Genomic DNA, 23,280 nt, shown 5'->3' on the forward strand with positions numbered 1-23,280 from the left:
GGATTTAGATAGACTCGTCAAGAAATTCATTCAATACTGCACTTTGGCTCAGTGACAGGCTAGAGAGTTGCCGTTGGAACCTGCCGTTGTGAATAGAAAGTGGCCCAGTATGGCACCTAATGTCACTGCAAGCATCACCCAGATATTAAACGTCATGAATAGTAACATAATAGTGAAGGAGTAAAACACAGATGCTCCGTAAATAATGGAACTCTTTAGTTTGAATCTCTGTAGTTGGTTGGTAGTACACGTTCCATTGGAAACCATTGTATTGTATCTTCGCTCAAATGTCGAGGCCCATCTTTTAAAGAGCTCGTATCCCATGGTAATGAGAACTATGGCAAACATAGAGAGCACCATTTGGTAAATGGTGGTAATTTGCCAGTTTGATGAGAGAATACATAGGTTCTTGTATCCTGCGTTGAGGGTCATGGACATATCGCACATATCCATATCAGGCATGTCCTTAGGTGGGTCCATTGAAGGCATTGAATGCAATGAATGATGCATTGAAATGTTTGGAGTGTTCTTTAATTTATTTTATTCTCCTTTTGTGGAATTATGTAGCTGTAAAAAAGATGAGAAAGACCGAATATTCACTTGCCTGAATAATAATGGATGCTTCAGTTTTGACGTGAGCGAAAAACAGTATGCGAGACATATCTGAATGAGGAAACTTAAATCGGGATTTACATGGTGACATCATCTGCGAACTTGACTTCTCTGGGTCCCATAGCCTGATTCACGAACTCTTTGGATCTCAACTTTAGGCAAATATTGAAAATTTCAGGCTCGATGGCAATGGATTCGGGAAATTGATTGAGTTCCAAGGGATTCAGTTTGTTCATTTCCGGATTCTGAAATTCAAACAGAAGAAGGAACTTACATGTCAATATGTATAATTCCTGAAAAGCCAAATGATTGCCCAAGCACATTCTGGAACCAATCCCAAAGGCAAAATGTTTAAGCGATGAGCTTGTATCATTGCCATCATCATCAGAGCTGAGAAACCTTTCTGGAATAAACTCCATAGGCTTGTAAATAGCATTTTGATCATGGTTGCCTGCCCAGCTGTTCATAAAAAGTAATGTTCCCTTAGGAATTACAGCAGTACCATAGGTAATTGGCTCAGTGGTCTCTCTTGGAAGTGCCATCGGTAGTACAGTAAAGAGACGGAGTGTTTCTTTGACTATCGCAACTATGTACTGGCATTTCAATTCCTTATGGCAATTTTGGTAAGCCTTCACAGGATCGTTTTCAAAGCCATCCATTAACTCTTTGTAGGCTTTTTTGCACACATGAGGAGAGTGAGAAAGCTGATGTAATTCGTATTTGAAATTCAAAGGAGTGTTGTCCAAACCTGCACTAACCATAGTTAAACAGATACTGGCCATTTGAGCTCGCTTGACGCAATTTTCACCATCCATGAAATAATGATACATGAGACTCCTTCGGACGGCCGAATTTGGATATGTGATGTTTTCTCTGCTGAATTTGAAATACTTCTCAAGATAGACTTTTCTTCTTTCATAGAGTTTGCGTGAAAAGCTATTCTTGCCTGAGAATACATTCAATAAGAATCTAAATGGATTGGGCAAAAAATCCTGGAAGTTCTGTACATGAGATCTGATTTTGGTAATCTGGTTTTCCACGTAGATAATTTCATCTGCCTCCAGCCTATTCTCAGAAGCTGTATAGTCAATCTGATAGCCATAGGTAAGTATTAAAGCAACAGCAAGATGGAAGTATTGACCTTTTCGAATAAAATCATCCGAAATAAAATAGTCTTCGTTCTCACCCTTTCTGGTAGCTTTTGCAACCAATTTTAGAATCAATCTATTTGTTTCTCTACTAATCACTCCACCATTATAACCCTTTCCCGACTTTCCATTGAGAACATTTGATGAAACAAACTTACGCATTTTCAGATAGTCAGGGCCAAATGGTGTTGTTCCTATAGTATAGATTCCCTCTCTGGAAAGCTGGTTATGGAAAGTTTCGCTTATAGGCCTGGAATTGTTTCCTCGAACACTTTTACAGCACCATAATTTTATTATAGAATCGTAGGAATTGGCCACAACAACCAATCGATTTCCAAATCTAACTTGAAATACCTCTCCGTATTTTTGTGAAAGACGGTAGAACTTCAAGCAAGGAGAGTCCGACCATTTTTTAGCAGGTGGAAAAATTAAGGATAGATTTCCGTATATGGGTATGTTAGAGAACACGTTGGGTATTCCCTTGATTCTTTTAGGCGAAATAAACAACATATCGGTAATATATACCATAATCAAGCCTAATGTTAGAACTCTTATCACCGGTAAAGCAGTGAAAAATAATTGGAAGAGAAGACGAATCTCGAATACTCCAAAGGAGACATAGTCGCCTAAAGCCCAGCCCATGAAAATGAACGATACTTCAAGATTATCAAAGAAATTAAGTAAGGAATCTTTAACTAGATGAATTGAATGCATTGGTTAAGAAGACATAAAAAAAGGATACAGTTGTCAAAGCGTTATTTAACGCCAAGTCCTTGTCGCTTGGCCCAATATAGAACAGTACTGGATTATGTAATAGATATGCGATCTCAGTCGCGTTTGCGGACGAGTCGCGAAAACGTAAGAAGAAAAAAAAAAGAGGAAAAAGAAAATGGAATGGCAATAAGCTTGAGTATAAACAAAAGCATGAATTGAGCTGCTCAATGGTCGAAGTTATGGCAGGATCCAAACATGGTTTAGAAGAATCTATAGAAGAATTTGAGAAATTGAAACCTCAGATGGACTCATTAAGAGTAAAAGTTCAAGAGCATTTGAAAAATATACAGTCTACTCTTATAAGTAAGCGAGCGACCTATGAGAAAGCACTGGCAGAGTTGAACAATGAAGAACGCGAGTTGGATAAGAAGATAAGAGATTTTGAAAAACTTGAGCAGCAGCTTCGACAGGAGATTAGCAAGGAAATACAAGACCGAGACAACTCGTCCATGAAAGTGAAAGAGATGAAAGTACAAGAGGAGCAACTAATCGAACAAACGAGCAAATTCCAACTAGATATCGACAAGGTTGATGAAGAAATCGAAAAGAGGTTGAAAGAAGTTACCGAGGAAAGGAATACGCTAACGAATCAAAGGACAATCATTGATGATAGAACGTTTCAGTACGAAGAGCTATTAGGTATGCGAATAGAAACAGGAGGTGAAAACAATCAAATCAGTTTCATATTCAATAATGTTGACCCGGATGATTTCGAACGGGAGGTGTATTTTGTGCTGGATCCGAACCAATACCGTATTGTTGAGACTAGTCCGAAATTGGATGAGGCAGCGGTGACAAGGATAATGGACGAGTTTAGGAGTCATAAGGGAATAAGCTATTTGTGGAGGGATATGAGAAAAGAGTTGGCGGTTGCTGCTACGAATGCTAAGCATTCCTGACTTTGATCTGGTCCTCTTGTATATTATACCATACTGTAAACTGAATGTAAACTATAAATCTACTTAATAATTTCGCGTCGAGTCCTCGAGGCTCTAAATTTTTCACTCTCTTCTTTTTTCAAACTGATATGGGGCCAAATACGGACAGCAACATGGCAACTGAGGCATCTGAGGCATCTGCTGAGATCCCTTGCGATTCTAAGGCCTCCGAAGATCCGGAGAAGAGCAAAGAAAGTAGTGCTAATCGGGAGATCTCTGAAACCTCTGAAACTCCTCTAAAACACGAACTTTCTGCTCCATCGTTACCTGCTCAAAAGAAACTCAAGACAGAGTCGCCGACTCCCCAACCAATTCCGCAGCTCAAACTTGAACCTTCGACAGCACACGACGTCAAAATCAACAGACCCGTCGAGGAGATCATCGATGGGTCTGAACTACGAAGGTTCCTCAATAAAAACCTTACACGATTTCTGATTCGAGGACTTAACCAGCTAGCCGAGACCTGGGAAAACGGACAGCTCGACGACTTGTCAACGAAAGCTGTACTACTCGAATTCAGCGATATACTGAGGAAATATGCACAAGAAAATTAGCCCTAGTTAATATATACAATAATTCATATCATCTCTTATAGCTGCTCCTCTGTTAGGCTACTGTCATCGGCCTCGTTAGCCAACAAGTTGAGTGTAAACCGGGAAGCCAGCCGCACCAATCCAATTTGCCAGCCTCTGAAAATGGCACCAAACCCTTTGTTGAGATCGTCTGAGTCTTCTACTTCCAAATTGATGTCCTTTCCATAGTCAACGGGTCTTGTTCCAGCCACAATATAGTATAGCGTGGACAAGTAGCCATAGTAGCCTCCAAATTTCACACACATATCATCCTCTTTCACCCTCATTACGGCTGGAATCTTCTCGCTGTATAAGAGATAATGGACCTGTGCACGGCTATACAAAGTCTCGAACGGAAGCTTAATAAATAGGCCGAAGATCCGGAGAATCAAAGAGAACGCACTGTAAACGTACGGATTGTTATACTTACTAATCTGCAACGTCCATGTAAGCAAGTAGTCTGGATAGTGATAAGCCAATGCCCTCACGAGGTTTGTTATAAAGCTTGGGAGTAGTAAGTCTGACGGTATCCTGAATAGAGAGAACCGGGGCAGCTTACCCATAATTTCCCGAAACGAGCGAACTCCTCTGGTGGATGTAGACACTATAAATTTCATCCTTATCAAAGCAATTTGTGAAAGTATCATACTTGTGATAACATGACTGAAAACACTGAGCCCAAGGCTGAGATTAGCGTTCGGAGAATGGCTGATTTCGACAAAAAGAGGATCTGGAATGCCTAACAATCCCGAGACAAAGCCGCTGATCCATGATTGAATGGTATATTGGAGAGTATTCACTAGGAATGAAGTATTGATTGCTTTCAAAATACCCCTTGGACCTTCTCGGGATATCAAGCTGGAGATGACGTCAAACGTATAAAGAGAGTCTGGTTCTATTCGATTGGATGGAACTACAGACACGGACCTGCGTTTAACAGATGGTCCAGAAGAAATTGGAGCATGTCTAGAAACTCTCGGAGACCTTTCAATCTGCGAGTTACGTAGAGGTGATGCCGGAGCCGGAGTTTTCTCCGGGGGGTCTACCCTCTCGAAATATTGCGAGGCACCATCAGAATCGGTGTCAGATTCTCCAGTATCATTAATGGAACTCTTCAACAAAGAATGACGTGACCTGCTAAACGAACCCACTTGCAACAAAAGCTTTGAAATCTCGAGCGGTTGAGAAAAAATCAGCTTGCTATAGTTTGAAACAAAGGAATGAAGTAAAGATATGAGCAATTGCTTCATATTAGACCAGTCGAAATACTCTTTAAACTCTAAATCCGAGTAGATATTTCTCTTATAGCTAAGCGACGGCTCCGAAACCAATGGTCGAATAATCGCCCGAGTCGTAGATGTTGCAATTCCCATATTGGATCGTCCTGCTACACTTTGTGATATGATTGGAAGGTTGGCAGAGATGGGTTGCCCTGTGGAGTTATCCACTATTCCCTCGTATTGTCTGAAGGAAACCGGGTAAATCTGATCAAACTCATCCCGATGAATGTAAGGTCTAAAAGACCCATTCGTATACTGGTCCGATCGCATTACCTTTGCAGAAAAGAAGAAACAAAGGGAAAGTTGACAGCTTGGCCATCACCCATTTACCTCCTGATCGCAATCGCTTGAAAAATAATAAGCACCGCCCGAGAAAAAAAAAAAGAGATGAGAGAATCGAATTTTGTAGCGTGCGGCCAGGACATCGATTCATGAAAGGTAGGCAACCATCACTTTTTCAGAGTTGTCTCCATCATCCGTGAGTAGAAAATGTTCTTTAAATCTAAATTTGATCCCGATACGTTCGAGAAAGAGCTCCGGAAATTATCGGTGGAAATCACTAGAAATGAGCGACAGTTACGGGTGTGGAAAACGAAGAAGAGCCAGTATATGAGGCAGTTGCCTATATATCTGATTTCCGGCTATGTGATATACTTGGGATACATTTATATGAGGAATCGGTACAAGAACTTAAAGGTAGTGAGCTTTGCCATGGCCATTGCTATGGCAATTGGTTGTTTCATCTATATGGAAAGGCATTTGCTTGATTATATAATCAGTGCTAAAGAGCGTCATATTGAGGGATTGAAAGAGAGGCACAGTGAAAAGTTGGCGTTGTTAAAGGAAAAGACAAACTTCAACCGGACGAAGGATATGTTGGTGAGATACTCGAACGGCGATGACATTGAAGAGTTAGAGAAAGAGGTGAAACAGAATGAGTTGAAAAGACAGGAATATTTGAAGAAGATAGAAAATGATCCTAATCGTGATTCTAGTCACGTGTACGGAGGATTAATGGATTTAATGATGGGGCAAGATGAGATGAGTTCGGACAGAAGGTATGCATTGATTTGCGAGAAGTGTCTGCAGCATAATGGACTAGCGCCACCTGGAGAGGTAAATGTGAAGTATATATGTCCTAGATGTGGATGGCTGAATGGATCCGAGGTGAAGGATGTGACTGCAACGAAGTCGCCGGCAGAAATAGAAGAGCCATTAGACAATCACTTACCTGAATTGGGAATAGTTCAGGACGGCGCAAGTACAAATTCTACCGATTAGGTCACGTGGTAGTACGCACTTCTAACTAGATATATTCAGCTAAATAATCATTGTGTTAAAGACATAATAGCATTAACAACATCACCCTTGTGCTCTCTCAAAGCCTTAATGGCCTTGTTTCTAGACACGTTGGTCTGTTCAACAATAACATCTATGTCGCCGGCTTCTAAACCAGTAGCATCTTCCTCCTTTTCATCGTCTTCATCGTCCTTCTTTTCATCTCCATCATCTTCCAAAGAAGCCTTCTTCAAATCTTCAGTGATGGCTTCGGCAGCAGAACCTGAAGCAGTAAGCTTCTCTGCTTCTTCACCTTGTTTAGCAGCTTCTTGAGCAACCTTCTGAGCAGCCATAGCTTCGGCATATCTCTTGTTGAGGTCCTCAACCTTAGCTTCACCAAAAACAACATATGAACCACCTTGGGTCTTGTAAACATCAGGATGTTCAATTGCCAAGATGAAGTTACCCTTCTTTTTGAAGGTGACTCTAGTGACAGCCTTCATTGGCCGCAAGCCGAGCTTCAAAAGTTGTTCTTTTGCTTTTTTCTCTTGTTTTGGAACAATGGTGACATTTGCACCGGCTGGGATTTCTGCATCGGCTGGGATCTCTGCGCCGGCTGGGACTTCTGGAGTAACTTCTTCTATGGACATTTTATAGGGATTTAACGATTATAGTTGAAGAACAAAGAGAAGAAAATGAGGCATATGAATTGACGACGATTTCGAGTTGAAAATTTTTTCACTATTCGTTCATTTTGGGAGGGGAACCCGGTAGCTTAGCGACAGTGCCCGGTAAGGTTTTTGCACATGTATTTTATCACGTGCTTGGAATCTCGGATATAGCAGATCAATGAAATTGGTCTGTTTACTGCACTAAGTGTTGCTCCTTAGCAATCGCCCTTTTTGTTCCCCATAGGCCATGTTTTCACTCGCATTTTTGCACAGGAAGCAGCCTCCGGCACAAAAGAGGCAGATATTCTTCAATGAGCCAGTTCCATCCGAACAGTTGAATGAAAAGGGGACCCCAAAGCAACGGTTCCCGCAGAACAGGATTCGAACCACAAAGTACACGGCTTGGGACTTCATTCCGAGGGACTTGGCCTTTCAGTTCAGGAATGTCGCCAACTGTTACTTTCTAGTTATTATTGTTCTCGGTTTTTTCCAGATCTTCGGAGTTCAGAACCCGGTGATGCAGGCTGTTCCCTTAATTATTATTATAGTGCTTACTGCCATCAAGGATGCGGTGGAGGACCTTCGTCGTGCGCGATTCGACCACGAAATGAACAATTCACGTGTTCATGTGTTGGCTGGTATACCTAATCATAATATTGTCATTGTGAAGCCTAATATATGGACCAAGTGTGGTGATTGGTTGAGTAGGGCTATGTGGGATACTGGGGGGTCTGTAGTGAGCAAGGTGACTCGGAGCGGGAAGCCGAAGCAAAAGTCCACCACGAGACGCGACAAACAAGGTGAGAAACCCCCGGTCGAGAGAACCTCTGATGGCATTGCACCTGTTCGCTCCTCCATCTCTGCTCACTCTACGATCTCTGCTATCTCTGCTACTTCCGCTGCCTTTACCAACTTAGCTGCAACTGTATCTGGGATGTCCGCGATCACCGGAATCGGTTCCTTAGCACCTATCAGACCCTCTATTTCCACAGTTAGAGGTACCGGGAAAGTGTCTCGTTTTGTTTCTGACACCATAACCAACCCCAATATTCTTCCAAGCGGTCAATCTAAGTTCCAAAACACCTACTGGAAATTTCTTAATGTTGGAGACATTATCAGGGTTCATGAAAATGAGGAGATTCCTTCGGATGTTGTCATTCTAGCGACAAATGATGAAAAAGGTCTTGCGTACGTGGAGACCAAGAATCTCGATGGTGAAACTAATCTAAAACTTAAAGAGTCTGTTCAATGTGGTAGAGGCATCAAGCATGCCTCGGATTTTGATAGATCTGCCTTCAGTATCGAGACAGAACCTCCAACCAAGGATCTCTACAAGTTCAGAGGTGTAATGAGGTACCAGAGCTTTCGGAATAACCATGATACCGTTGGAACTCCTAAATCCGAGTCTGTGTCCTATAAAAATATCATGTTGAGAGGCTGTACTCTTAGAAATGTGAGGTGGGCTCTCTGTTGCGTGGTTGCTACAGGTAGAGACACCAAAATCATGCTCAACAGTGGTGCAACTCCTTCTAAAAGATCCAAAATTGCCAAAGAGCTCAACCTTTTCGTCATCATTAATTTTGCCATTCTTTTTGTCATGTGTTTGGCTGCTGGCTTGATAAACGGCTTATACTACCGGAGAAAAAATGTTTCTAGGGTATATTTCGAGTATAAGCCGTTGGCAGGCTGGTCTGCTGCTGCCAATGGCTCTGTTGGTTTCTTTGTCAACTTAATCTTGTATCAGACTTTGGTTCCTATTTCGTTATACATCACCATAGAAATAATCAAGGTTTTTCAGGCGTTCTTCATTTTCTGCGATGTGTCTATGATCTACGAGAAGTTAGATTTTCCGTGCACTCCAAAGTCCTGGAACATTTCAGATGACTTGGGTCAGATTGAATATGTTTTCTCCGATAAAACAGGCACGTTAACCGAGAATATTATGGAGTTTAAGAAGTGTTCCATCGCTGGAAAACAGTACGGAATATCTTATACCGATGCTGAACAAGGTATGGATAAAAGGCATGGTGTTGACGTAAGTCGTAAGCTTTCTGAGATGCAAGAGAAGATCTCTGCAGATCGCGTGCAGATGTTGAAGCTACTTGGTAATATTAAGAATGATCAGTTTCAGGCGGATAAAGTCACGTTCGTCAGCAGTGAATTTGTCGAGGATTTGCTCAATTATAAAGATCCTTCCCGACAAGCCGCCAACAAAGAGTTTTTTCTGGCCCTAGCTCTATGTCATAATGTGATGACAGGTGATACCAAAAACGACGAGGGGCTTTTAGTGTACAAGGCAGAATCCCCCGATGAAGAAGCCTTGGTGGATGCAGCACGTAATATAGGCATTGTGTTTAGAGAAAAGAGCAGAGAAGGCCAAGTTGTTTCACAGTTTGGTGAAAACCCGCTCTGTTATAAGCTACTTCAGTCATTGGCATTTAATTCGACTAGAAAGCGAATGAGCGTCATTGTTCAGAGACCTGATGAATCAATAGTGCTGTACTGTAAAGGTGCCGATAACGTTATGTACGAGAGATTGAAAAGAAATGACACCAACGAGATTCCTGCCAAGACTGCAATTCACCTTGGTGAGTTTGCTGAAGAAGGTTTACGAACTCTAGTTATTGCCAAGCGGGAATTGAGTGCTCAAGAGTTTGATCAATGGCACCTCGAGTATTTGCAGGCCAGTAAGTCTGTGGAAAATGATAGAGAGCAGAAAATGGAGGCTGTGGGAGAGAAGATAGAGCGTCAGATGTCTCTTTTAGGAGGTACAGCCATCGAAGACAAATTGCAAGAGGGAGTTCCTAGCTCTATTTCTTTGATGAGACGAGCCGGAATCAAGTTGTGGGTTCTTACGGGAGATAAGGTGGAGACTGCCATCAGTATTGGCTTTTCTTGTAATCTCTTGGCCAATGAGATGGAATTATTGGTGATTCAAGGCGATGACGAAAGCGTTTGTCAACTAGTAGGAACGATGTTAAAGGAGAAGTTTGGTATGGAAGGTTCTAAAAATGATCTTAAAGCTGCCGTTAAGGATCATTCCACCCCGCAGCAGACTTTTGCTGTAGTAGTGGATGGTAGGGCTCTTATTGAAATTATGGCCGATAAAGAAGCTCAGAGGAAGTTTTTACTTCTCTGCAAGCAGTGCAGTTCGGTGCTCTGCTGCCGAGTTTCGCCGGCTCAAAAGGCTGAAATCGTTAAAATGGTAAAGAATGGATTAAAGGTGATGACGTTAGCAATTGGAGACGGCGCAAATGATGTTTCTATGATCCAAACAGCCAATGTGGGAATCGGAATAGCCGGTCAGGAAGGCCGTCAAGCTGCTATGAGTTCTGACTATGCCATCGGCCAATTCCGGTTTCTTGTCAGAATGCTTTTGGTGCATGGAAGATGGGCGTACAGACGGTTTGCTGAGATGATTCCCTGCTTTTTCTACAAGAACGTGGTGTTTGTGTTCCCGTTGTTCTGGTATGGCATCTTTAGTAACTTCGACGGAACTTACTTGTACGAATATTCGTACTTGATGCTTTTCAACCTCTTTTTTACCTCTGTTCCTGTGATCACTATGGGATGTCTAGACCAAGATGTCAGTGCCAGTGTCTCGCTGGCCGTTCCGGAACTCTACCGATCAGGTATTACCAACAGTCATTGGTCTACTACGCGGTTCGTGTTATACATGTTAGACGGTATGTACCAGTCGTTTGTGTGCTTTTTTTTTACGTGGTTTTTACACTGGCAAGGAATCTATGCCAATCAACAAGGTGTCCAAGTGGACCACCGATTTTGGTGCGGTATTTACTGTGCTGCGATTGCCGTCGTGTCCTGTAATACATACGTGTTGTTGAGGCAGTATCGCTGGGATTGGCTAACGCTTGTTTTTTGGTTTCTCTCCAATGCCATACTCTTTATCTGGACCCTTCTTTGGACTGCTGGAGAGACAAGCTCTACCGTGTTTTACAAAGCAGCATTGGAGTGCTATGGTTCTGTTTCTTTTTGGGCCTTGTGTGGTGTGGGTATTCTCGCATGTATGCTTCCCAGAATTGTCATAGATACTTTTCAGAAAGTATTGTTCCCGAAGGATATCGATATCGTTCGGGAGCAGGTCAGAGCTGGTTTATTCAAGGCGTTGCCTGAAAACTATGACCCTACTAATACCAAATTATCCAGTCTGACCGTCAACGCCTCCACTACTACCACCGGGGAGAGGTCCCAGGCTGATCCCGAGCTACCGTCACGTGATAGGGCATTTTCACGAACTTTTAAGAAGGCGTTGCATATAGTAGGAGGTCATAAGAAGTCTGCATTAACTAGATTGAAGGAGGAAATGGTCCAGAAGGGTCAGGCTTCACCGAGAAGCTCACTGGATGGAATCAGAACTTCTTCCGATCTTGGTTTGTCTTCTCCCTCTAGGTTGATGAGAGTGTATACTACGAGAAGTGAGGTGGATCTCTAATGTAAAACAATATATTGTAAAGTATTTTCATCGAGTTGTAATACAGTCATTATACTATTTTCTATTTGACTCAGGCGCATTATTTTATTGGGTATCGAGAGTTATATATCAGTAGGAAGTACTTCACTTCATCACAAATTGCAATAACACGTCATGTGATTGAGGAAGCAAACGTTAAAGGAAAAAAGATGACACGTGATAACATGCACATGAGTTGGATCCGCGGAAGAACTTTGGCGAGTGCCAATTCTCCACGATTACAAGACGTTTACTTGTACTTGACTACCAACAAGTATGGCTCCAAGCGGTAAAGAGGAAACTTCTTCTAGTCCACCACCATTTTCTTGGTCTGAATTGGCCAAAGATGCAGTGTGGTCGATGAAATCGTTAGTGATCAACCCGGAATTCTGCCGGATCGTGGTTTTTCCACTTTTGATAGCTGAGTCAATCGCTATGGAGGTAATTATCCTCAATGTTCCTTACACAGAGATCGATTATTCAACTTACATGCAGCAGATCGACCTTATTGAGAAGGGAGAACTTCATTATAGCCAGGTAGCTGGAGATACTGGCCCCATAGTCTACCCAGGAGGCTACGTTTGGATTTATTCGTGGATGAAGTTTCTTACTAACGGCATAGAGAACTTGCGTTTGGGTCAGGAGGCCTTCCGGATTCTCTACTTGGCAACCTTGTTGCTTGTGTTTGTGGCATACTTCCTCACTGGGGCACATATTCGGCCTTATCTGTTGTATCTGCTTGTGTTGTCCAAAAGATTGCACTCCATTTACGTTTTAAGACTGTTTAACGACTGTTTTGCGACCTTTTTCTCTGTAGCTGCCGTTGTGGCGTTGCAGGTTGCTGCCAGGGTTAAGGTTTCTGGAGGATTTACTTCCAAAAACTCCAGATGGCTCATTGTTCTCTGTTTATTGGCTGCTGATTTGCTTGCCGTGGCCATTTCCGTCAAAATGAATGCTCTTCTCTATTTGCCAGGCTTTTTGGTGGTGGTATACTTCCTCTGCAATGAAAATCTACTCAAAACTGCTCTCGTTTCACTCTTCGGTTTCCTTGTAGAGCTCGGGATGAACAGCAAATTTCTTTTCGACTCGGATCTTCAAGTCCGTACCGAATTCATTTCGAATGCTTTCGATTTCGGCCGTCAATTTCTTTTCGAATGGTCCGTCAACTGGAAGTTTCTTGGTCCGCAGTTATTCTCAAGTCGTGTCTTCCATACAGCTTTGCTTATTTTGCACGTGATCGTACTCTTAGCTTTCCTATTCTGTCGTTGGTTATCGAAGTCCCTAATTGGGAAGTCCCTTTCACAATTTATTCGCGATGCCATAACAAAGCCCCATCAAGATACCATATGCCAGGATAATGTGATATTCTCACCCGACAACTCTACCAACTTTGTGCTTTGGGTCATGACCCTCTCTAACTTCATTGGTGTGCTTTTTTCGCGTAGTTTGCACTACCAATTTCTTTGCTGGTATTCATATTCGCTTCCCTATTTGTTATATACGACAGGATTGCCTATGGTGGTGATAACTGCACTCTTTGCAGCTCACGAGTGGTGTTGGGATGTGTATCCGTCGACCCCTGTGAGCTCGGCTGTGTTGGTTTCCATTCTATTGATTGTAGTTGTGGCAAATTACTTGAGTAATCCTTTCAGAATTGTCAGACAGGATACTAAGTCGAAGGAGGAATGATTGGCTAAACATGTATTAAATGTATTTAAATGTACAGTAAGTGATTAATGCGTTCCTTCGAAATCGGAATTATCACCGTATTAGGAAAAAGCCCGAGGGGACCACTTAGAAGTCCCGTCTCATCCCGCCTTGTCCCGCCACCACCAATTAATTTGGCGCGCGGCGGAAATTGGCCAAAATTGTGTTTGTGGTTCTTCACTTTCAGTTTTGCGAAAAGCTTGAAAAAATAAAACTCTTGCGGAAGTCGGTCTTAATCACAGCGGCGGTCACGTACTTCTTGAAGCTATACCGGCTATATGAATCACACTTTGTCGCAGCGGCAGACAGTAATGGATGCCAACAGCGGTCGCAGAGTTATAAATCAGAATAAGATTGTACCGCGTCGACAACATCAGTCTCATCCCATGCAAAATTATCCAGGTGAACAATCTGTACAATATCCGCAAAACTCCGCGCAACTTGCACCAAACCCGAGGTTACAGCAGCAGCAACAGCTACAGCAACAGCGACAACAGCAGCAACAACAACAACAGCAACAACAGCAACAACAGCAACAACAGCAACAACAGCAACAACTACAACAAATACAACAACAACAACTACAACAGCAGCAGCAGCAACAACAACTACAACAGCAACAGCAGCAACAGCAACAACAGCAGCAACAGCCACAACAGCAACAGCAACATCCACAACAACCTCAGAGAGGACTACCTCAACAAAGAACTATAGACGACGAAGCACCTTTGGTCTCCGACACCTGTGCGGTTAATTCCAAAGAGCTTCTTAATGCTTACATTTACGACTATCTACTGAAAAGCGGTTTTTCCACTGCAGCTGGGGCTCTTTTCCGCGAGGCAAATATGCCATCCAATGATGGCAGACTCGCGGCTAGTAAAGCAAAAGTGTCGGTAAATATGGGAAAGATGAAGGGCAGCGACTCTTCAGGGGCAGCAGCGGCATCTGGCGCGGGTCTATCAGGCTCCGTATTTCCATCATCTCTACCAGGTTCTAGAATGACAATGGACTCTCCACAAGGTTTTCTTTATGAGTGGTGGCTGATTTTCTGGGATGTCTTCAATGTTAGAACTGAACGCGGTGGATCTGCAAATGCAAGCAGATACTATCAGTATATTAATCTAAAGATGAAGCACGATCAGGAGCAACTCCCGCGGCCACTGCACAATATGGATGCGGCCGCATTTCAGAAATCTGAAGATGCTAGAGGACCCAGTGTTCCCAACGGCCCAAACGGCCCAAACGGCCCAAACGGTTTAAACGTTGTCGGTGGTCCTAGCACGGTAACCGCGGCCGCTCAAAGATTGGGAATAATCCGCGGGTCTCCCCAGGGGATTCAGGTACTGCAGGCACAGGCACAGGCACCGCAGGGACAGCTCACACAAGATCCGCATGCGCCATTGGGTCCGATGGGTCCGATGGGCCCGATGGTTCCCCTCAATTCGCTGGGTCCCTACAGTCCAATGGGTCCAGTGGTCCCTCATGGCACTCCGCAGGCAGTGGCCCAGGCGCAGCTGAGTAGTCTTAGAGAACTACAGCAGCAGGGTCGACAGCCACCACGGGGTGCTGTTCAATCAGGTTCTGCAGATTCATCGGGAAATTCTCAGCGACCTTTGCGGCCTAATGGGGGGCTGCCTTTACAAGGCGTTCATGGGGAAGTCGCTGTCCACACTAGTTCGGGAGCTCCACCATGGGGCCCGTCGTTAGGCGTATCACAAGGAATGCTGGTGCAGCCTGGTCAATATGGCCCTGGAGGTCCTGGTGGTCCTTCTGCGGGAAAGCCTGGTCCATATATGGCTAATTTTCAGGGGCAACCTCAAGCGCCTCAGCAGGTTTCTCGGCAGGTTTCCCAGCGGGTTTCTCAGCAGGGACCCCAACACAGCCCGCAACAAGCTTCTTCGCAAGGGCTCCGGCTGGGTCCGCAGGGTTCTCGTGTCTCTCAAGGGCATTCTCAAATTCAGCCAGTGATTGTTCGACGCGTTTCCCAGGGGCAAATGTCGCGGGGCTCAAGAGTTCCTTCAAATGGTCATGGTGCATTGGCCCCGTTGGGAGCTGTGCCGTCGGATGATACTGCTATTAAGGAGTATGAAAAGCAATTGAAATTAATGGAAAGTCAGAACCGCAAAAGGATGGAAACGCAGGGGGCTAATAGTGCCAATGCAGTCAACGATAAGAACGAGGATAATAATTCAAATAGTATAAACAGTGCAAATCGCAGTGCCCGTGCAGTCCGGGGTGGCGGCCGTCGTAGCTCGATCGGTCTTGCAGGGCCTTTGAGCGCTCCAGACACGTCGAAAATGGTGTCAGATTTTGCCTCCATGACAGGTCAATTTTCCCACTCCGCAGGTTCAACTGCCTCTGGAGGCCGACCACTCACAGCAGTGATGTCGTTCAATAATAGGGGAAACTCGGGTGGTTCAGCAAGTCGTCCTGGGCAAAGTAGAAATGCTGGAGCGCCGGGTCCATCAGGGCCACCGGGTCCACCGGGTGGAAAGATATCGCTGTCCGTGCCGGCCACACCTATAACCCCTCAGGGATTTCCATCGACGCCGCAGAGTGGTCTGGGTATTGGCATAGGATCCGGCGTTGGTGTTGGAGTGGCCCTCGGCACGAAACGCAAGGTTCCTCTCAACAACGGCTCTGCAAATTCGTCCGAGGGCTCAAGCAGCAACGGACACTCCACCATCAAAGAGGGTGAAGAATTTGCCGTTAATCAGCCGCAGCAGCGACAGCAACGACAGTATCATCGCCGTGATGGCGGCATCGCGGTGGCCCGTGGTGTGAAACAGATGAAGATGAGTGGTTTTTCTTCAAGGCAAACGCGAAAAAGTCCCGGTAGTGAGGATAGCAGTGGTAGTGTGCCGGAGAGCGTAGGCGCCACGATGCAAGGGGCCACCGCTGACAGTAGTGGAACAAATAATAGCGTGGCTGGTATTCAATCAGCACCTTCTACTGCTGTTAATACGGGACCAAGCACAGCGCAGGACTTTGAGCTCGACCACGCAGCATCACACTCGTTCCTCCAGGACCTTGGCGGTGGATCTAATGACCTCTTCGACTTTGACACGTTATTGGGCACCGACCAAGAAACGTCCCACAATGTCGGATTGAAGGAGGTGTTTAATTGGGGTGAATCTGTAGATGCTCACGAAATTTAATTTACGTTTATAGTTGCCAATCATGAATTCGTTGTTGGCAGTGTTTGTATAATGGCATTGATTAGATAGATCATAATATATCGCTACGTCTTTCTCTTCCCCCGTGGCTTCACTTCTTCGTCGCGACATATGTGCAACCTCACGACGTTCGTATAGTTAGGTGTGTTATATTGATATCCTTTAGACCAGTCATAACTCAACGCGTACGCATAAATCGCGCCCGTCCGGTTGAAGTTCACAGCGGGGATCGTGGCTCCAAAAGACGGGTATCCTTTTAACCGGTGGCGAGAATCTTTGTCCCAGAAGCTGAAAGTTCCGTCTGCACCCGCGGTGGCAAATGTCCCGTAAACTGGGTGGAAGACTATACTGTTGACTGCATAGATAAGGGCCTCCTTCGGGTTAGCCTTTTGCTCTCGTTGACACTTAAAAGAAAATCCATAATCTTTCTGCTGCATCGCGTCCACGTACTGAATACCGCATCGCCCTTCTATCGAGCCTACCGCATATCCATCTCCCTTTGGATAGCATGCAATCGAACGAGTCTGAAATTTAAGTGGTGAAAGCGTGCTGCGGAATATTTGGTTTGGGTTATTCAAATTGATTATTTCAACGTGCAGTCCCGCCGTTGCCACAACAAGCAGCTTTTGTGATGCGTCCATGGCGTATACGCGCTCAGGCATTGTTAATGTGCACATTGGTGTAGGCTGCCGCATATCCCAGTACTTCACAGTCTTGTCCCACGAGCCCGACACTATACAGGGAGTATTTTGCGGGCCACACTGCACAGCGCGAACGGTACGAACTGGCTCCTCGTGCTGCCCGATTGTCTGCGTCTGTTGCGTAGCCAGATCGAACAAGCGAACGGTTTTGTCTGCCCCACCGGAAACAACTTTTGTGCCATCCATAGTAAACCGACAACTGAGTACCGGGCCCTCGTGCGCGTACAGCGCGCGGCCCTGTGCTGACGGCTGGGCATTGACACCGTTCAACCCGGTGGCCCCAATGCTCCCAACAGCTCCAACAGTCCCAACGGTCCCCGTCACCCCCGCGGCCCCGCCGAGGCCTGCTCCAGATACCTCATAGATTCGCACCTTGCCGTCCCAGTTTGACACCGCCAGAAAATCCGCCACGGGAGAAAACACTATGTCTGACACGGAATCGTCACCTATCTGCGGTACCTCGGCATCGCTCTGAAGGTCCTCTACTGTCCCAACAGATATCGACGTAGTCGTCGTGTTAGATGGAAATGTACGTTGTGCGTATGACATGATTCACAGCTAACGACTCGAGGAACTAACAACTCAAAGTCTGTAGACTACTCGATAGAACTCCAAAGAACCTAGTAGTGCTAACTAACAATTCAAGATTTGGATTTTAAATTTTAAATTTTTGCATCGACTTGAGAAGATCGATCTCGGTACTCATCCGTACACCGGATAATATAGACATACTTTAACTTCTATTAGTCAATTATATAGGGTTACGGATGATTTATATCTTCAACAACCGCAATGCAACCACTGTATCATTAATATTCGCCTCTTCCTCCGTGATCACTTTCTCCTCTGTAACCTCGCTATACTTCTCCATTGGACGACGTGTGCACTTGAGTAGCATATCTTCGTGCTTCTTAATAGCACCTTCAAGTCCCAAGGTGTCCTTTTTCACCTTATATTGAACTAGCACATCATCTGTTTGCTTGAGGCCTACCTTCTTTCTTAATCTCTGGATCCTGTTGATCAATTCTCTAACTGTTCCTTCTGTCTCCAACTCTGGATAAAGCTTGGTATCTAAAAGAACCAAGATGTCCCCTTCGGATCGTGCCTCGTATCCCTCTCTGGTCTGCGAATCAGGTAATCCTCTCAACACGTGCAAATCTCCCTTGAGCAACTCAATTCCAGCAACGGTAATCCCTCCTGACTTTAAGTAGTTCTTCACCTCATCCGATGTCAAATCTGGAAGTGCACTCTTCACCTTCTTGACATCTCTCTTCAACTTCTTACCCAACACTGGCCAGTCTGCAACTGCGCGATACTCAACACCGTACTTTTCTTCATTTGACGTGATCACCAATTCACGAACGTTCAACTCTTCAATAATGTAGTTCTGCAAAGACTTGATGTCTTCCAAGAACAATGGATCACTGTGGAGAACAACCATCATTTTCAATGGTGTCTTCAATGATATCATCTTCTTCTCACGAATGGTACGGCCAAGTTCGATGATCTTCTGCATTCTTCCGACTGCAACTTCGATCTGATCGTCAAACAATGACTCTTCCACCTTTGGATAATATAGGAAATGAACCGATCGGTTGTCCTCACCGAGCTGATACTGCTTTAACGAGTCCTCGTCAAACAATTTCACCATTTTACGGTAGATGTTATCCGACAAGTAAGGTGTGAACGGTGCCATGGCTCTTACAAGGGTAAATAAAGCTTCGGTCAACGTATTGAGGGCCAACTTGGCATCCTCGACACCATTTTCACACTTTAATCTCTTTCTATTGAATCGAATGTACCAGTTGGTCAACTGATCGATTAAGTTCAACAATTTAGGCACCACAGTGTAAAGCCTATACTGTGACATTTCTTGGTGGATGAACTCGATCAATGTCTGGATCGAAGCCAAGATCCACTTGTCCATCACGTTATCAGACCTCAAGTTAGAATCGAATTTGAAGTCAACTCCCTGTAACTTCTTCAATAGGGCCACTTGTCCCTCTAGGAACCGGTAGGAGTTTAACCATGGCAACAAAACCTTCGAAACAACCTCCTTGACACCTTCCTCCTTAAACTTCAAAGTCTCCGCACGCAAAACAGGCGAATTGATCAAGTACAAACGTAAGGCGTCTGCACCGTACTTATTCAAAATGATGTTAGGATCTGGATAGTTTTTCAATCTTTTTGACATCTTCTTGCCGTCGGCAGCTAACACGATACCTGCCACAATGACATTCTTGTAAGGAGCAGTACCAAACAAATGTGTTCCCAAAACGGTTAATGTGTAAAACCAACCTCTAGTTTGATCTAAACCTTCAGAAATAAAGTCTGCAGGGAATGCCTCATGAAAATTGTCTTTGTTCTCAAATGGATAGTGCTTTGAGGCATAAGGCATCGAGCCAGACTCAAACCAACAATCAAACACCTCATCAATTCTATGTAATTTACCCTTACCCTGTTTAGATGGAATTGTGATATGGTCAATCTTATCTCTATGAATGTCCGTAATGTCCTCCTCACCAGACAATTGTTTCAACTCGTCGATAGAGCCGATACAAACAATCTCCTCAAGGTCGTCTGACACCCACAATGGGATAGGAGTACCCCAGTAACGAGCTCTGGATACATTCCAGTCACGTGCATTGGCAATCCAATTACCAAATCTCTTCTCCTTAATAGTGGAAGGAACCCAGTGGGTTTTCGTAAGGCTTTCGAGCATCTGAGGAACGATGGTCTTGACTCTAACAAACCATGCGGGAACGGTACGGTAAAGTAAAGGAGTATCGGATCTCCAACAGAACGGATAGCTGTGGCGAATCTGTGTGGCCCTAAGCATCCGGCCTTCGCTGGTCAATTTTTTGATGATCAACTTGTCCGCATCCTTAACGTATATACCTTGGAAATCTGGAACCTCTTTAGTGAACTTACCGTCATCGTCAACAGGATTTGGAGGTAAGAAATCAGCCGAAATGACCTCAGCCTTTGTGCAGGCATTGAAATCCTCTTCACCAAATGCAGGAGCCTCGTGGACAATACCCGTACCAGAATCATCGGAAACGTAATCTGCCCCTATGACTCTGAAAGCCGTATCCTTGAATTTATCGTAAAAATACGTAAACAAGGGCTGGTACTTCCAGCCAACCATATCAGATCCTTTCACAGTGCCAACGACTTTGTAGTGTGCCTTTTTAGGCTTCTTGTACAAAGTACCAAGCATCTTTTCAAGTAGGACATAGTTCACTTTAGCATCTTCGTCATAAATCTTGGTGTAGACAAAATTTGGATTGACAGCAAGAGCTAAATTGGAAGGTAAAGTCCATGGAGTTGTAGTCCATGCAACTAAAATAGTGGATGGATCATCGACCAATGGAAAGCCGATTGTAACAGCAGGATCGTTAACATCCTTGTAATTCAATTGAGCCTCAAAGTTAGATAAAGCAGTGGTGACACCGGTAGAATATGGCATCACTCTGACACCACGATAAACGGCACCCTTTTCAAACAACTTCTTGAAAGCCCACCATTCAGATTCCATGAAAGAAGGATATAATGTCTTATAGTCGTTATCAAAATCGATCCAACGACCCATACGACTGATGGTCTTTCTCCATTCGTCGGCGTATTGCATAACAATACTTCTGCACTCTGCATTGTACTTGGCAATGCCCATATCCAAAACATCCTGTTTACATTTGACACCCAACTTCTCGTCGATGATGTGTTCAACAGGAACACCGTGAGTATCCCAGCCAAAACGACGCTCCACATAATGACCACTCATGGTTTCATATCTCGGAAAAATGTCCTTGATGGTGGATTGCAAGATATGGCCATAATGAGGAGCACCAGTGGCAAATGGAGGACCATCATAAAAGGCATAAGGGTCCATTCCCTTAGTTAGTTCCAACGAACGTTGGAAAGCATCGATATCATTCCAGAAGCTCAAGATCTTTTCTTCCTCCTCAGGGAAGGAAAATGAATGTGCAGCGTCTTGAGACATGGAGAAACTTAGTGACGGCTTATACAAAAGGATAGGAGATAACAAGATAAGAGTAAGGGAATCAGTTAACGTTGGGATTTGAGTGAAATTTTTTTTTCTGTAATATTTGCACGTAAAATTGGCAGAATGACTAATTAGGTGGTAAAGGGATTTGTCCTTTGATAAGAGAGAAATGAAAGAGAGCAGGCGAGGATGAGTGAAAGCATTTAGGTGTGCCCCTTTTTCATGGTATCTAACCGTAGTACCTAATATATAGAAACTCTTCACTATGTTATAATACTCTTAAATTAATCGGGATGTCTATCGTATATTAATTGGGAAATTTTTACAGCTGTTAGGCAGTAAGTATGACAGAATAGAGAAGAAATTGATACTAGAAAAACATTAATTATTGATGATGTTGAATGAACGCTGGTATTTCATCCAAATGGAGAATTGAAAATGATGAGAAAATATCCACAGGAAAATATTTGAAATTCCATTTAAAAGTGTACAAGTAACTTTTTTGAGTCAAAGACTTGTTTACTTATCGTTTTCAGGCAGTCCGGGTTTTATATCATTTTCTCTGCCTTCTGTACATCTCATATTATTCCTCTATGCTATTATGAAGTTCTCAATGGAAAAGACTATGTCTTTTTCAAAGATGTAGAAGCGCGGGTGGTTTAGTGGTAAAATTCACCGTTGCCATCGATGAGCCCCCAGTTCGATTCCGGGTTCGCGCATCTTACTTTTTTTACCAATCTGATGGTTTATTTTTGCATTATTTGATCTTACTAGTTGTCACACTGGCCAGTAAGCTTTTGTGTTGGTAACTCTCCTAAATGTCCGACAGCAAGAAACAACTGCATCGAATTCAAGAAAAATTCAACAAATTTCAAAGAGCTCCAAAGTACAACCTGAACAGTGAGGAGCTCTACTGTGTTTGTCGACGACCGGACGATGGCCAGCTGATGGTGGCATGCGATGGTTGTGACGAGTGGTTCCACTTCAAATGTATGAATCTTAATGAGAAGTACAAAGATCTTGTTAGTCATTTCTATTGCATATTCTGTGACCAGCTCTTTCATAAAGGGAAGACTCTTTGGAAGAGGAAGTGCCGTTTACCCACCTGTTATAAGCCGGCAGCGGTTGATGCAGTGATGGGTAAAGTATCTAAATACTGCAGTGAGGAACACGGGTTGGAATTCATGAAGAAATACGTGTATGGCAAGCTGTCTTCTGAAGGTAAAGGCCTTATGACAACTATATTTCAACAGATCTACGATCTACAGTCGTTCAAAAGTTTGGGAGAAGAATTACCCGAATCTGACAAGGCTGATTGGCCAATGAGCGATTCTGTAAAAGAGGAACTCACTGAGATTGATGTGGAATTGAGCCAATTGGAAGAAACAGAAAAGAATTACAGTAGTAAGGGAAAGTATCTGGCCAAGCTAAAAGAGAAGATCAAGTTTCTAGACGAGACTTTGAGTGAAGAAATGAATAGAGACGAAGAAAGTTCGAGTGAACTGGATACGGAATCTTCCAAAAAGAGTCGAAGAAACAAGAAAGTCAAGAAGAGGAACGTAAATATATGTGGATACGAACGGAAGTTGAGGTTACTGGAATCTGATTGGCTGAATTTTACGCTGACAGACGAGTACAAGAACATGATCGAGTTCACAGAGCAAACAGTGGATGCCAAAAAGCTATGCGAAGACTATTTGAAGCTTACTGAGCGCGATAGAGAAAGAGACTCCATTGAAGATCAAAGTTCTTCCTTCAAAGGTCTCTGCTTGAACGATAGAAAAAAGTGTTCTAGACATCTGACCTGGTACGGAATTATATACGATACATTGGACTCGAAGCTGGGTGAAATCGGTGACAGAATACACTTATTGAAGGAGAAGAAGGAAGCTCTCAAGCAGAAAGAGCTAGTTAGAAAGTGGGAAAAGTATACAGAGTAGTTTATT

General features: G+C 43.9%; 12 protein-coding genes and 1 non-coding gene across 13 annotated transcripts; 8 read left to right on the forward strand and 5 right to left on the reverse strand.

Annotated features, from left to right (window-relative positions):
- Positions 1–689: 689 nt before the first annotated feature.
- On the reverse strand, positions 690–2,270 carry FOA43_001054 (uncharacterized protein; the record flags this gene model as incomplete). The annotated part of the gene is made up of 1 exon (XM_038921378.1): positions 690–2,270. One exon carries the CDS (start codon positions 2,268–2,270, stop codon positions 690–692), a length of 1,581 nt encoding a protein of 526 aa, XP_038777306.1.
- Positions 2,271–2,713: 443 nt separating this feature from the next.
- FOA43_001055 (uncharacterized protein) lies at positions 2,714–3,433 on the forward strand (the record flags this gene model as incomplete). Its single annotated transcript, XM_038921379.1, has 1 exon — positions 2,714–3,433. The coding sequence occupies one exon, from the start codon at positions 2,714–2,716 to the stop codon at positions 3,431–3,433; it is 720 nt and encodes a 239-aa protein (XP_038777307.1).
- Positions 3,434–3,585: 152 nt separating this feature from the next.
- Positions 3,586–4,026, forward strand: FOA43_001056 (uncharacterized protein; the record flags this gene model as incomplete). The annotated part of the gene is made up of 1 exon (XM_038921380.1): positions 3,586–4,026. The coding sequence occupies one exon, from the start codon at positions 3,586–3,588 to the stop codon at positions 4,024–4,026; it is 441 nt and encodes a 146-aa protein (XP_038777308.1).
- A 35-nt stretch (positions 4,027–4,061) lies between these two features.
- Positions 4,062–5,542, reverse strand: FOA43_001057 (uncharacterized protein; the record flags this gene model as incomplete). Its single annotated transcript, XM_038921381.1, has 2 exons — positions 4,062–5,428; positions 5,539–5,542. 2 exons carry the CDS (start codon positions 5,540–5,542, stop codon positions 4,062–4,064), a joined length of 1,371 nt encoding a protein of 456 aa, XP_038777309.1.
- A 271-nt stretch (positions 5,543–5,813) lies between these two features.
- Positions 5,814–6,605, forward strand: FOA43_001058 (uncharacterized protein; the record flags this gene model as incomplete). The annotated part of the gene is made up of 1 exon (XM_038921382.1): positions 5,814–6,605. The coding sequence occupies one exon, from the start codon at positions 5,814–5,816 to the stop codon at positions 6,603–6,605; it is 792 nt and encodes a 263-aa protein (XP_038777310.1).
- Positions 6,606–6,652: 47 nt separating this feature from the next.
- Positions 6,653–7,105, reverse strand: FOA43_001059 (uncharacterized protein; the record flags this gene model as incomplete). The annotated part of the gene is made up of 1 exon (XM_038921383.1): positions 6,653–7,105. The coding sequence occupies one exon, from the start codon at positions 7,103–7,105 to the stop codon at positions 6,653–6,655; it is 453 nt and encodes a 150-aa protein (XP_038777311.1).
- Positions 7,106–7,520: 415 nt separating this feature from the next.
- On the forward strand, positions 7,521–11,726 carry FOA43_001060 (uncharacterized protein; the record flags this gene model as incomplete). Its single annotated transcript, XM_038921384.1, has 1 exon — positions 7,521–11,726. One exon carries the CDS (start codon positions 7,521–7,523, stop codon positions 11,724–11,726), a length of 4,206 nt encoding a protein of 1,401 aa, XP_038777312.1.
- Positions 11,727–12,020: 294 nt separating this feature from the next.
- On the forward strand, positions 12,021–13,433 carry FOA43_001061 (uncharacterized protein; the record flags this gene model as incomplete). Its single annotated transcript, XM_038921385.1, has 1 exon — positions 12,021–13,433. One exon carries the CDS (start codon positions 12,021–12,023, stop codon positions 13,431–13,433), a length of 1,413 nt encoding a protein of 470 aa, XP_038777313.1.
- Positions 13,434–13,729: 296 nt separating this feature from the next.
- FOA43_001062 (uncharacterized protein) lies at positions 13,730–16,609 on the forward strand (the record flags this gene model as incomplete). The annotated part of the gene is made up of 1 exon (XM_038921386.1): positions 13,730–16,609. The coding sequence occupies one exon, from the start codon at positions 13,730–13,732 to the stop codon at positions 16,607–16,609; it is 2,880 nt and encodes a 959-aa protein (XP_038777314.1).
- Positions 16,610–16,692: 83 nt separating this feature from the next.
- GLE2 (RNA export factor gle2) lies at positions 16,693–17,514 on the reverse strand (the record flags this gene model as incomplete). Its single annotated transcript, XM_038921387.1, has 1 exon — positions 16,693–17,514. The coding sequence occupies one exon, from the start codon at positions 17,512–17,514 to the stop codon at positions 16,693–16,695; it is 822 nt and encodes a 273-aa protein (XP_038777315.1).
- A 586-nt stretch (positions 17,515–18,100) lies between these two features.
- ILS1 (isoleucine--tRNA ligase) lies at positions 18,101–21,331 on the reverse strand (the record flags this gene model as incomplete). Its single annotated transcript, XM_038921388.1, has 1 exon — positions 18,101–21,331. One exon carries the CDS (start codon positions 21,329–21,331, stop codon positions 18,101–18,103), a length of 3,231 nt encoding a protein of 1,076 aa, XP_038777316.1.
- A 651-nt stretch (positions 21,332–21,982) lies between these two features.
- FOA43_001065 lies at positions 21,983–22,053 on the forward strand. The gene has a single exon. It is a non-coding gene; the product is annotated as a tRNA-Gly (tRNA).
- Positions 22,054–22,152: 99 nt separating this feature from the next.
- Positions 22,153–23,274, forward strand: FOA43_001066 (uncharacterized protein; the record flags this gene model as incomplete). The annotated part of the gene is made up of 2 exons (XM_038921389.1): positions 22,153–22,356; positions 22,450–23,274. The coding sequence occupies 2 exons, from the start codon at positions 22,153–22,155 to the stop codon at positions 23,272–23,274; spliced, it is 1,029 nt and encodes a 342-aa protein (XP_038777317.1).
- Positions 23,275–23,280: the final 6 nt, after the last annotated feature.

This window comes from Brettanomyces nanus, chromosome 1 (assembly GCF_011074865.1).
Source record: "Brettanomyces nanus chromosome 1, complete sequence".
Taxonomy (NCBI): Eukaryota; Fungi; Ascomycota; class Pichiomycetes; order Pichiales; family Pichiaceae; genus Brettanomyces; species Brettanomyces nanus.